General features: G+C 37.1%; 1 protein-coding gene across 5 annotated transcripts in view; it reads left to right on the top strand.

Annotated features, from left to right (window-relative positions):
• sh3pxd2b (SH3 and PX domains 2B) overlaps positions 1 to 14673 on the top strand; it is a 70786-nt gene that overhangs the window by 10326 nt on the left and 45787 nt on the right. For all 5 annotated transcript variants that reach the window (XM_062048717.1, XM_062048715.1, XM_062048716.1 and 2 more), the window contains exon 2: positions 4560 to 4640. In XM_062048717.1, coding sequence (XP_061904701.1) covers positions 4560 to 4640 — 81 coding nt within the window. The remainder of the gene's footprint in view (positions 1 to 4559; positions 4641 to 14673) is intronic.

The following is a 14673-nucleotide window of genomic DNA, read 5'->3' as shown; positions in this document are numbered from 1 at the left end:
TCGCCATTTAGGGGAAAAAAAATGTTGGAATCTTGAACGGTTCCCTGTGTGGGAAACAAGAATGTCCAATAGACAAAGCTTCATTTTATAGCCCTGATCAATAGAACATCCGTCATTCTTTTCTCTGTGAGTGTGGAGGTCGTACGATTGCATGACATCATTGGACCAGCAGTGATTATGCCATGCTGCCAAAAAAGGTGCAGCAGGGGTCGGTTTCCGATGGCCCCCGCTGCATGTTCGTATGTTTGTTTGCATTCAAAGAGCCAAAGAATGAGTGTTTTTGGAAAGACACTCTGGCAGGGCTGTTTTCCATCTGTGCCTTTTCTCTCCAAATTTGCTGACCGGACACTTTTATGCACCCTGTTGTGCAGTTGCACACATTGTACAGTTACATTGTTGTATTTGACTTAAGTTACCGCTAAGTTTAGGAGTGACTGGCCAGCAGCCGTCACCAAGGAGTTTACGGTCAGCGCTATCCTTTATGGAGGATAATTAACCACTAGGTCAAGTTTATTAGGCGAGATACAGAAATACTTTAATACAACCAATGTACATCAATGTAGCAGCAGTTCTTTGTCCAAATTATTTATTAAGACTTTGTTGCTTCTCTGCCAAGCTGCAAGCCCAGAGTTAATGAGCTTAATTGCTATTTGTTGATTAGCGGATATGCACAAAAAAAACAACAACAATGTGTGCAGTGTTGTCACACGTGCCGAGGAATAATCTGTACACATTCTTTGGTGCAAATGTTAATAAAAATATAGGACTCCAGCGTTTACCCCAGCTTGGCAATATACTTGTGGCACTGGGGGTGTGGCTATGGGCGTGGCCAACATGACGCCATCATATCATTTGTATAATCTGCTATGAATCATATATGTTCTTCAAAAAGGCTAAAAAAAATGTATTATTAAAACTAATTATACTAATACTATTAATACTTATACTAATCATTAGTATTAATATATATATATATATATATATATATATATATATATATATATATATATATATATATATATATATATATATATATATACACACATGTATATATATATACACATATGTATATACCGTATTTTTCGAATTATAAATCACAGTTTTTTTCATTGATTTATACTCTGGAGCGATTTATGTGTGAAATTATTAACACATTACGGCGCATTGTCTACTTTTGGAGTTGGCAGAGTTGTTTAGAAGCGACACCGAGGAAGAAGATTTCATCAGTTTTAGCGATTAGGAGTGACAGATTGTTTGGTAAACGTATAGCATGTTCTATATGTTATAGTTATTTGAATGACTCTTACCATAATATGTTACGTTAACATACCAGGCACGTTCTCAGTTCGTTTTTTATGCGTCATATAACGTACACTTATTCAGCCTGTTGTTCACTATTCTTTATTTATTTTAAATTGCCTTTTAAATGTCTATTCTTGGTGTTGGATTTTATCAAATAAATTTCCCCAAAAAATGCGATTTATACTCTAGTGCGACTTATATATGTTTTTTTCCTTCTTTATTATGCATTTTCGGCTGGTGCGATTTATACTCCGGAGCGATTTATAATCCGAAAAATGCGGTATATATATGTATATATATATATATATATATATATATATATATATATATATATATATATATATATATATATATATATATATATATATATATATATATATATATATATATATATATATATATATATATATACACATGTATATACATATGTGTATCAATATATATATATATATATATATATATATATATATATACACACATATGTATATACATATGTGTATCAATATATATATATATATTTAATATTAATGGAACCTTATTGGATCCATTTGTTCACTCTCAGTTACTATCCATTGATATTAGACATGTGGGCCTATAAATATAAATGCAGTTAAATGTAGCTTTGATGTAGCAAGCTACTTTTGCCATGTAGCTTGTAGTGTAGCTTGCTACAATTTTCCGGGGATAGCTTCCTCTGTACCTTAGCTACATTTAATCTAAAGTTATTTGTACCTTAGTTCACTTAATTTTCCAAGTAGATTGCTAAGGCTGAAACGACGCGTCGGCGTAGTCGACGTCATCGGTTACGGCGTCGACGCGTCGCATATTTACGTCACACTACCGTCATGGCGAAGCGCAAAGCAGACGATCAAAGCAGACGATGCGAGCGGTGCGAGCGAGGGGGAAAAATCACGCCAAAAGTCGTCAAAAGTGTGGGAGTATTTCAATAAACGGCCTAATAATGTTGTTGTATGCACACTGTGTCGAGCGGAAATGGCCTATCATAGCAGCACAACGGCTCTGAACGAACATTTGAAAAGAAAACCAACTATTCAATCGTCCGCGCGAGGATACGTTGTCATCATTACACAAAAACATGAATGTGTCATTTGTATCTGCTAGGGGTGTAACGGTACGTGTTTTGTATTGAACCGTTTCGGTACGGGGCTTTCGGTTCGGTACGGGGGTGTAACGAACGAGTTTCTAAGCTAAAGCTAAAGTCTTAACAAGCTGCTTTGCTCCTACTGCCTCTGTCTCAGCACGCAGCATTGTCCCACCCACACAACCATCTGATTGGTACACACAAAGCATTATCAACCAATCAGCAGTGCGTATTCAGAGCGCATGTAGTCAGCGCTTCAGCGTGGAGCAGATAAGTGTTTAGCAGGTGAGCATCAGGCAGTGGACTCTCCCCAAATGATAATACACACCTCCCAGTCAACTACTAGTAACATCACTATGAGCCCGTTGACCTTCTAGAAACTTAAACTGCAGCTCAGCTCACTCGCAGTCCTGGCTTGAGGTGAAGGCTAATTACCTCTCAGTTCCAGCCACATCGACCCCTTCTGAGCGCCTATTTTCAGCTGCTGGGAATATTGTAAACATGAAAAGAACCAGAGCATGTAGACATGCTAACCTTTCTTCATTACAACTGTTAGACACTCACTGGAATTAGTAGAATTGGTTATTTTGTACTGTGTTGGACTGGATGTTTATTTTGCACATTTTAAAAGCAATACTTAATGTTTACAGTGCTCCAGAATATTTAGATTGGCACTTTTTTGTATTGGATGTTTATCTTTATTTTTGCACATTTTAGCAAATAAGCAATACTTTCACTTTTGTTGAAATGTTTACACTGTTGTTACAGAATATTTCGTTTTTGCACTTTTTTGTATTGGATGTTTATCTTTATTTTTGCACATTTTAAAGCAAAATAAGCAATACTTTTACTTTTGAAATGCTTATACTATTGCAGAATATTAAGATTTGCACTGGATGTTGACTTTTATATTTGCACATTAAAAAGCAAATAAGCTACTTTTAATTTTGTTAAATGTTAAAAGTTTTAAATGTTGACATTGTTACAGAATATTTAGTCATGTTGTTGTCAATGTTGAATGAGTGGCCATACTTCTTTTTTTTTGTAAATAAAAGCCATGCCTTTTGAAAAAACTGGCCTACATTTATTTTTTCATCTTCATTTTGAATAAAAAAATAATCGGTAAAAGGAAAAATAATCTATAGATTAATCGAAAAAAATAATCTATAGATTAACCGATTATTCGAAAAAATAATCTATAGAGTAATTGATAGAAAAATAATCGTTAGCTGCAGCCTTATAGATTGCCCATCACTGCATCACACTTGCTTCGCGCTGCTGCTCCACTTTCTCTCTTTAAAAGCTGCCATCGTCCTATTAATATTTGCATATTGTACATTTTGTAGATTGCTGTCTGCGCATGTATTTTGGATATGAGGTTTTCCCCTTAATGTTACTAATTGTGGTGCATCGCCACAGCAAAATCATAGCCACCACTCCTTAAAAATAAGGGTTTTGTAGAAGAAAACAAATTACAGTAGTATAATGTATTGTAACTTCCAGAAGAAGCCACACAAAGTCCGACACTATTTTTAATATCTTAAGTGTCATTATCAGGTAGCATTATCACTGGAAGATGAGGTAAAACATTGTAAACACGGGAAGCAAAGCAGGTGCAGGCATTTTAAAAAGCTAATCTAACCGCTAAGCGAGCTTTAAACAACGCCTAGAAATAAGCGCGTAGTAAACTTTTTTGTTGTTGTTTATGTTCATGTTTACAAATTCAGGGAATAAGTATCAGGACACAGGAAGACTGTGGAGCTAAAAACTAAAGTTTTCTAGTTTTTGCTTACTTATTGTGTACTATTGACTGAATAGGACTAATAAAAGAGAATAAAGAACTACTTTAAATATTGTGTTGATGTTCTTACACAGTCTATAGCACACCATAATACATGTGATCGGTATTGGTATCGCCTGATCTCACTTATGGATGATTGGCATCGGCAGCATAAAACCCTGATTTGAACATCCTTACCTACTTTTTAAAAGGTCCAGTCATCCTTTGTGACATAGGATTGCTATTGTACAGTTAATCCGCACAAACGAACAGGCGGCAACCTGGCAGGATAATGACTTCCTGTTGAACAGGAAGTAATGTAAATGGACAGGGAAGGAAGCCATATCAATTTGTGTTTGTATTTTTGTCCCACAGGTTTACATCATCAAAGTGTCCTGGAGCGATGGCAGCACGGAAATCATTTACAGACGCTACAGCAAGTTTTTCGACCTGCAGGTGAGCGATATCTTTCAGCATTATAATTAGTGTCTGCGTATATTTCCATCACTAAGGACATTGGTTTTTATAATGTGGTGAGAAAAGTTTCCAGTGATGGATGTGCGATGACCACAGAAATGTCTGAATCATTGTCAAACGTCATGCAGGCCATGTTGTGCAAGGAGGGAATCACATTTGCGTCCTAGTTTTCCTTCCTCTTTCGGCTGTGAGCAGAACTCCAGGGAAGACAACTAACTGCACACATGCCATACATGACTAACTCTAATCAGATTACACGCCGAAAAATGAGCTACAAACATGAGCTTGTATTCTACTCTCCGGCTAAAATGCTAAGTAGTATGATGTAAAGTCATATAATTTTGTACGGTAGTTGAAACCCGTAATGGGAAGTTATGAACTCCTGATTCCATGCCAGTGTTTTTTTTTTGTTGTTGAGAAAAATAGGTGCATGTAATGTTATTGTGGATTGTGGATGACAGACAAGGCAGTAGTCATGACATCATCACACGGCTGGCCAGCCCAACGACGCGCATCCTAGTCATTCATCTCCTCTTATTGCTCGCTCTTAATTTCCCGTCAGGCTCCTCGCGATCATATCCTGCTACTTTACAGGCAGCTCAGGTCATCACTGCATACACTTGAAAGAACGTATTCATACCGTAAGACATGTAACACTAAATAGAGTCAGCCTCGGGGTCCAACAGGAAGTTAGTCACCACTTCCTATCAACGCAGATGGTCCAAACAGCTGATGTTTAACCACGAGCGGCATATGACAATGGGGCGAAATGTTTCGTCATTTCCTTGAAGCGTTAGAGTTTTATATGTACTGCAGGGGACATTTTTATTTTGCACAAAAGTGCTATTTTCCGAAATCTGACAAAATAAATAGACTACTTGGCACGAGCAGCTACACAACAGCTAGAGATACTGAATAACTTAACAATATTGCGCCTAAAACACTAATTATGTCAATATGAACAAACATCAAATAATTATAGTTGCATATTACTTACAGACACAAAGTCACCAATAAAAAAAAAAAATCAGTCTAAGCCTGGGCCTCTGGAGAAGGGGGCCAGACTGAGGCCAAGGAAGAAAAAAAACCTCATAGCCATAGCACACATAAACATGTGTGTATGAGGGAAACATCAAAGAACACAAAGGACATTAAAGACATTAAAAGAGCAGAGCTGATGCAACCAGCCACTTCTGCACACAGCCACAAAAGTAAAACAACAACAAAAAAACATATACACTACCGTTCAAAAGTTTGGGGTCACCCAAACAATTTTGTGGAATAGCCTTCATTTCTAAGAATGAGAATAGACTGTCGAGTTTCAGATGAAAGTTCTCTTTTTCTGGCCATTTTGAGCGTTTAATTGACCCCACAAATGTGATGCTCCAGAAACTCAATCTGCTCAAAGGAAGGTCAGTTTTGTAGCTTCTGTAACGAGCTAAACTGTTTTCAGATGTGTGAACATGATTGCACAAGGGTTTTCTAATCATCAATTAGCCTTCTGAGCCAATGAGCAAACACATTGTACCATTAGAACACTGGAGTGATAGTTGCTGGAAATGGGCCTCTATACACCTATGTAGATATTGCACCAAAAACCAGACATTTTCAGCTAGAATAGTCATTTACCACATTAGCAATGTATAGAGTGTATTTCTTTAAAGTTAAGACTAGTTTAAAGTTATCTTCATTGAAAAGTACAGTGCTCTTCCTTCAAAAATAAGGACATTTCAATGTGGCCCCAAACTTTTGAACGGTAGTGTACACTGTGGTGGCCTATGCGGTGTTCCACGCCATCGTCTGCTGGGGTGGGGGATAGCATGGCCAGAGACAGGAGCAGACCCAACAAAGCAACCAAGAGAGCCGACTCCACCCTCGGCTGCCCACCAACTCTCGGCCAGTGTCCAGTTCAATGTGATTCAAGTTACTGCGTCATGAGCTTAACTTAATAAACTATTGTGGCCATAAAACAATTACCGTTCCACTTCAACTTAAAGACAGCGTAAGTCAATTGCAGATGGTTAATAATAAATAGGTTAGTGTTTTTTTATACCCGCCACTATGGCTGCACAATTAATCGAAATCGAATCGACATTGAAGTTTTAATTAGTGTGGTTAATAACCACGAGAGGTTGAGTTTTTTTTTTTATCTACCCCGTCACCGGCATTTGAGTGACAGCCACTTTCGCCAATCAGAATTGAGCTTGGTGTTTGTTCATCTCTCGCTTCAAATAGAAAGAAAGACATCTTTGCGCATTGCTCTCATCACTTGAGTGTGTTTATTTAACAGTGGAATTAACTGAACAGAGTGACCCCTCTTATCAGTCATTAACAAACTTTGTCTCGGCAGAGACGAGAGCGAGGCGCCGCCACCAACACACTCACAGTACAGAGAGCCGCAAAGTAACACAAATTAGGAGGAACAAATTAGATTACAAAGCCAAATTTTCCATTGTGGGAATATTTAAACTTAAAATCGGATGGGCAATATGAGCCCATCAACACCGACAAACGAGCGAAATTGCCGTCGTGATCACGTGATAACAATAAACAAAAAGACAACGTCCGATCTCAACTGGGGAAAAAAAATCACTGTAAGATGTTCAATATCTACTTAGGTTACATTTTTGCTTAACGAAATAAGCCCATTTTATTTTTTGCTTCTTTATTTATTTAGGATAACAAAGTTATTTACCTTTCAATTACAGTACAATGGTAAACAATTCTACAGTAGTGATAAATAAAAGTTTATGTCCTCTTAAATGGCTATTTGTATTATTATTATGGATGAGGTCCAGGGTGTACCCCGCCTTCCGCCCGATTGTAGCTGAGATAGGCTCCAGCGCCCCCGCGGCCCCGAAGGGAATAAGCGGTAGAAAATGGATGGATGGATGGATTACATTTCAAACACTGTATAGTTTTTATCCAATATTTCTTCAGTTTAAGAGCATGATGTAGACAAAAGATCTGAGTCTGTCTGCATAAAGCCAAACGTTTTTGAAAGTAAATTATTGCATATTGTTCTAATGTGTGGCACGTTGAGACAATCTAATAGTAACATGTCTTTCTTCACTCGTTATGTTTGCAATTTAATGCATTTTATGTATAAAATCTAAAAACCGCAAATCGAATCACAATCGAAATTTTGGAGAGAAAAATCGCAATCATTGTTCTCGGTTTGTGTTTGTGTTCAATTAGAGTACGTGTGTTTATCCTAAACTTTCCTGCCACTTCATTTTACACACTAAACATTTTTAAGGTTTTTTGGGTTTTTTTTGGACATATACCACAATTATATTGTACCGTGGCCTTAATACTGTGATAATTTCGTACCGTGAGATTGTGATACCGTTAAATCCCTAGCGATAAGTCAACATGTCCTTTATTAGTTTTAGTTGGTTTTAGCAGCCTTGCGGCCACATAATTTCTGCAGCAGAGATAATGGTGATTTAGGCTCGCTTCAAACGTCGTGTTCATGATAGATTTACAGCCGTATTTCTAAAATGACCGTACTATTTAAGTTTATATTGTGGCCGAACCTTTTCCCCAAAGATATCTAAAGGACATGTGTTTTTTCATAGATTTTGCCCAAGTAATGTGTTTTGTTTACTTTTTCCAAATAATGCAGAAGCGGCATTGCAGTTTTGAATGGGCTTCACTGCGGTAGGAAATATCAAACACTTTTCTTTCCCCTTCGACTTGTCAGCCTATATTTTTACCTATTTATATGAACTTTGGACAACTTTTATTGTAGTTGTAAATGCGGCCTTTTTGTTTATTATTGTGCTGACGTCATGCGTGGTTTGCCTTATTTTACAGAAACATTCACTGAATTGAAATACAAATAGGACAGGGCCACTTTTATTTCTTCTCTCATAAAAGTAGCACAGTTGCATCCATCACAGATGACTGACCCTCTTAAAATAAAGTTTACATGGCAAATCGGTCTCCACAATGACTGTTTTAATGTAATATAAAACATTTCCCCCAGAAATAGACTGTTTCCTTGCCCATGGATGGAAAGTAAGAGATATTTTTCGACTTTGGGGTGATCTTCTTGCATTTTTGCCACAAAGAACAGTTTTCCATGCTGCACATGTGTCCACTCCGCTTCTTCAAAAACTCCCAACTTTTGGATAGGCTTTGAAGCTGCTGGAAAAACTCCAATACATGGTCTCTTACTTCTTTACAGCTGTCGCATAGTTTCCAGGTGCCGTAATCAAAAGGCTTAATAATGAGGAGTCAAGTTTAATTGGAGTAACAGAGGCAGGTTTTACATATTAAAAGATTGACCTTTAACGGAGATCTTCAGAATTTGCAGTTGAAGCATGATTCGAGCATGCAAAGGGTTAAAAAATGACCTCAGACAAGAATGTACAGTGGACTGAGTGCGAGCATCTTTGGGCTGAGAGCCTGCAAAAGAGTGCAACTATTCTTCTTGCGCTTTATTAACAAGAGTCAGATTTTTATATTTACAGGGCAATGTGGCCTAAAGCGGATATGGACCAGACAAATTTTAGTCCTTTGGGGGGTTAATGTCTGTGACTCAGACGTTTAGATTTAGTAAGCATTACTCAGAGGTATTACAGGCAGGACATTGAGAGTTTACCTCCAGAAATGCCTGGCATCTTTGTGTCTTGATAGGCTACAGCACGTGCAATAATTGCTACAAAGCATAGTCACGATTTTGCTATTGTCACCCTGACAAATTCACCCATTTTTGGTAAATGTTTATTTTATTTTTATTTTTTTCTGAGAAAAACACATTCACCCTCATTCGGTAATATTCTATTAGGGCTGGCAATAAAACGATATCAATTTATATAGCGGTACTATATAATGTATACAATATATGTTTAATAGATTTTATTTGTAAGCACTTTTCATTTTAAAAATCTTAAAAGTGCTACAATACAAACCAATATTTAAAACAATAAAAGCTTAGCCATTATAATCGATGAAATAATAAGACTAAAACACTATCAGTGACGCATAAGAAACACAAGACATGCAAAATAGTGAGTTTTCTAACAGCTTGTATATTTATTTTTTTTTTTTTTTTTTTAAATAGCCGTATAAGTACTTTTTGAGCCCATCTAACAATACAGCGTTCATTTTGGTTACGATAACCATAATATGAAATGTTCTTATTGTTCTAGTGTGTATGTTTGGGTACGTGTGATATGCATCGTCAGTGTATTAGTATGTTGGGGTTTTTTAATAATGGAATTTGACGGATGAAAATGACACCGGGCATATTTCAGTGTCACCCGAAAGTCAAATTGAGGCCAAGTGCACTCTTTGCCGTCATCCTGCTTCTCCTACATGAATATTTGATATAGGATGCTTGATGTAACTGGCATTTTGAAAATATTCTAAATTCCCATCAGATGCCCTTTTTCTTGTCTTGAGTGGCTCTGATGATTACAGAGTAGGTTTTAGACCAGACCGAGCGACTGGGTGTGTCCGCATTCACACATGGGAGACGTTATAGTGTGTGGGTGGGGGGTTATTGGTTCCTCCAGTATGTTTGTCTCTGGGTGGGTCTTTGTGGTTAAGGTGTCCACTCAGATGGACATGGCTGTTTTCTTTTTTCCTACCTTTTGAATTTCATGTTTTTCTTGTTCTATTTTGAGAAATATTATGGAAAAATCTAGTTATTGAGTTTCCCAAACTGTGTTGACCGTTTTTTTTCTGGTTCCTTTTCATTTCCTATACCTATATGGGAAGGAGACATATAGTTAACGGGGAACTGCACTTATTTTTTTTTTATTTTGCCTATTATTTACAATCCTTATAAGAGACAAGAAGACAAAAGTTTTAGTTTTTTTTTATTCTAATTTGTAATCAACTATTTCTTGGTGGGGAACAATACAGCTAATGGGAGCAATCCATTCTTTCTATCAAGCATTTTAAAATTGCATCCAAAAACAGTCAAAAATACTTTTTATGTTCCGTAACCTGTATAATAATCAAGCTGTAACGACATTGTTATTGTTAGCGCAAACACAGAGGAACTATTTTTCTAACGTAGTAACACATCGCCATGCTATGGCATGCTACGGTATTAACCGTAAGCTAGCTTCTGGGTCAGCAGCTGAATGGCTTTTGAGTTTGTAATGCACAATGCAATAGGACACCAATCTGTATTGACTGAAAAATATGTACAATCATATTGCAGTATCTGTAAAGTATTAGCCCAAATTTCATGTTTTGTTTGTTAATAGCTAGCTTGACAGTGTATGTACTGTAGTTGTACTAACACGCAAGATGTGCTGCGTGTATCATGATCAATATTCTAGTGACTCACTCCATGGACAGTTGTCCGTTTGGTCAAGCAAGTTCCACATTTGCAGCGGCTAGTCACGCTGACCTCACTCTCTCGGCTTCTGTCTGCTACAACGTTTCACCCACTGTTCTTGCTCGCATCCATAACCATAGGTTCATCCTCTGTATATTCAGCTTCAAAAAGATAAGTCTGTGAATCCTCAATTGTCCAAAAATAACCATCGTTGTCGTCTGTTTCCAAGTCTGTCATGATTAGAACACCCACGCTTTTTTTTTCTGGAAGTAGGAACACACCATGTGTTGCTGGAAGTCGGAAGTGCGTTGCTCTGGGAACGGAAATAAGTGGGCTGAGCAAATAAGTTCCGGTAATGCCTAAAATTAACAAAATACGATAAATATTGTAGATATTACATAATGCTATGTACTTGTCTGTTACTACATTATATATATACTTACAGTGTATATATAAAACATTAATGGGGAGTTTTGAAGTTGTTTAAGAGGGCTTCGAAGGCTACCATTGTGACATACAAGCATTTTTTTATCATCTTTAGAATCCTAAAAAAAAAGACATGTGTTCTTGTCTCTAATAATGATCGTGAAAAAAATTCCCCAAAAAGTGCAGGTCTCTTTTATGAAATTATATCAAACATAACATTTTAGTCAAACATAATTACTTATGCTTGCCGAAAAATATATTTGTCTTTTTTGGCACTTTCTAAGTTTAAACTAATTTGCTAATAACTACTATCTGGGATATAAAACTATATTGACCCAAATATAAAACAACTTGTTTTCAAGTCCCATTTTTAAGACAAAAAAAAAAAATATATATATATATATATATATATGTATATATGTATATATATATATATATATATATATATATATATATATATATATATATATATATATATATATATATATATATATATATATATATATATATATATATATATATATATATATATTTTTAAACTCTTGTTTTCAATATTAATACGATAACATCTAGTATTTATAGCCTGGTACTTTTCTGGATTAAACTAAACAGGATATTCTAGCTGAAATGAAAAAAATAAAGTTTCTTGGGTTAGAATTGTGTAGTTTGTTTGCTATCCGACTTCTCCTAAAGTTTCAGGTGTTATGTACTAACAATCTTCAGGTTATGCTGCATTTTATCATCACGTCTTTTCCATTTATCCATTTTCTTGTCTCGTTCGGGGTCGCGGGGGGTGCTGGAGCATATCCCACCACAACATAAAATAAACTAATATATTTCTATCGACATGAATGTGAGGTCAGCTCATCTTGTAAGACATTTGTTGGGAAAAAACACCAGTGGAATAACTGGTAGATTGTAATAAAAATGATATTATATTAGCTGTATTGTTGGTGCTGTATTGCTCACCATTACCTTAAATGTAGCATCACAACTTGTTTTTGCTAACTTGACCAACCTTTGAGACACTTTTTCCAGCGGCTTTCTGTTGTGGCAGTGTTTAAGTGACAGAAAGAAAATACTCTATTAGCCACAACACAACCAGGCTTATATTTAATATGCCACAAATTAATCCTGCATAAAAACACCTGCGTGTTTGTTACGCTAGCTCCTAGCTCCTCCGCTAGCTCCTAGCTCCATAGAACACGCCAATACAATTCAAACACCTGATCAACACACACAATCACTCAGCCCAAAAGACCGTTCACCTAACCCAAGGTTCATAAAGCTTATATATTTTAAAAAAGTTACGTACATACGCAAAAAAATGTTGCGCACATACGGTCAAGCGATCAAATGTTTAGAAGCCAAAGCTGCATACTCACAGTAGCACGTCTGCGTCTTTGTCATCCAAATCAAAGTAATCCTGGTAAGAGTCTGTGTTGTCCCAGTTCTCTACAGGCGTCTGTGTATCGAAGTCAAAAGTCCTCCTGGTTAGAGTCTCTGTTATCCGAGTTCTTCCATCTTGACTGCATCTTTCGGGAATGTAAACAAAGAAGCGCCGGCTGTGTACTGTTGTTGCTGACTACGTTCGAAAAATACGTCCATTTCGCACCGACAACTTTCTTCTTTGCTTGCTCAGCTTCCTTCTCCATAATGCAATGAACATGATTGAAACAGATTCACGAACACAGATGTCCAGAATACTGTGGAATTATGAAATGAAAACAGAGCTTTTTCGTATTGGCTTCAATGTGGAAGGCATACCCGTGTTCGCCGGTCTACGTCACGCGCATACGTCATCCTCAGAGGCGTTTCGAACCGGAAGTTTAGCGGCAAATTTAAAATGTCACTTTATAAGTTAACCCGGCCGTATTGGCATGTGTTATAATGTTAAGATTTCATCATTGATATATAAACTATCAGACTGCGTGGTCGGTAGTAGTGGGTTTCAGTAGGCCTTTAACTTGTCTTATTAGTGCCAACTCTTGAAATCCAGAATACAAGACAATCCGTTTCTAGCGCAAAATACTGTTTTATGGTCACACCAACACATAGATAGATAAATAGATATTTCTTAGCTGCTGTGCGTGAGTGAGAGGAAAAAAAGCTCTGACTCGCTTGGAGAGAAGTCTAAAGATACCTGTTGATTTGCCTTTGTATATATGTCTAGACCCTGAATGTAAAGTGACACGTCTTTTTTCAGACTTTTTTCAAGGAAGAAAACATTGTCTTAGATGGTACTAAGGATAAGCAAAATAATCTGCCAACGGAACAAGAAAATGTGTCTAGCCTAGTGTTAATATATGTCATATGCAGTTGAGAGACAGTTTATGACAGCATCTTGTGCATGTGTATGTATGTGTGTGTGTGTGTGTGTGTGTGTGGGTGGGTGTGTGCGCGGGTGTGCGTGCTTTAAAAGGCAATGTCTGTTGCCAAGCAATGCATGACATCAGCGAGAGTTTCAGCTGAACATTTTTTTTAAGTGTTAGCAACGGTAGTTTGTCGACTCGGACGGCTGTTCTGTTGAATCTTTTCAACCGGCTTGTGTTACCTTTGCTTAATAAATAGGAGCCGCAGCCAACCCCCGCCCACCGACAGGGCTACGGTGTGGGCACGTCAGCTGTGTACAAAGGCGACTGTAGCGGGGTGGGGGCTCGATTTCGGCACTGCGCGGTAGCAACTCCGGACGCGCGCCAGACCATTCCCATGCGCGGCACCGGCTGTGACAAAGACACATCAAAATATACCGGTATGGCAGTATCGTTTCAAATATATATTGCTTTTTAAAATATACCGGTAATAACTGTAATACGGATATACCGTCCAGCCCTAATCTAGCCAAAACACAATTTTACTGAATTCAAGCAGTTTGGCAAGTCAAATGGGAAATTATCCTGCCTATTTTAAAATAAAGCCAAAATGTTGTACAGTTTACTTAAAATAACCAAATTGCTCTAGCACCGCCTGAACAAATGTCTTTTATTATTTTTTTCACAGTTCAAATATTTAAATGACCCATAGCGTCCAGATGAACCGCATTTCACTAGTTTTTGAGTAATAGATAGAAAACTAACTGAATGCCATCTTTCCATCGCCAGACTCGATACTGAAGCCCATTTCCCCACACACACATGTCGATCAAGGAATGTAAAACTATTATTTTGATCACTTTATTGGTTGATTTTGTCGCCCTGGTCCATGATTACTCTAAAACTGACATAACATTATAGAACCTGGAAATACAATGTGTTGTTGAATTTTACATTACTTTAGACAAACATG

The sequence above is a fragment of the Entelurus aequoreus genome, linkage group LG05, assembly GCF_033978785.1.
Source record: "Entelurus aequoreus isolate RoL-2023_Sb linkage group LG05, RoL_Eaeq_v1.1, whole genome shotgun sequence".
NCBI classification, from domain to species: Eukaryota; Metazoa; Chordata; class Actinopteri; order Syngnathiformes; family Syngnathidae; genus Entelurus; species Entelurus aequoreus.
The sequence above is the reverse complement of the archived record's forward strand: the minus strand, read 5'-3'. Positions and strand labels throughout refer to the sequence as shown.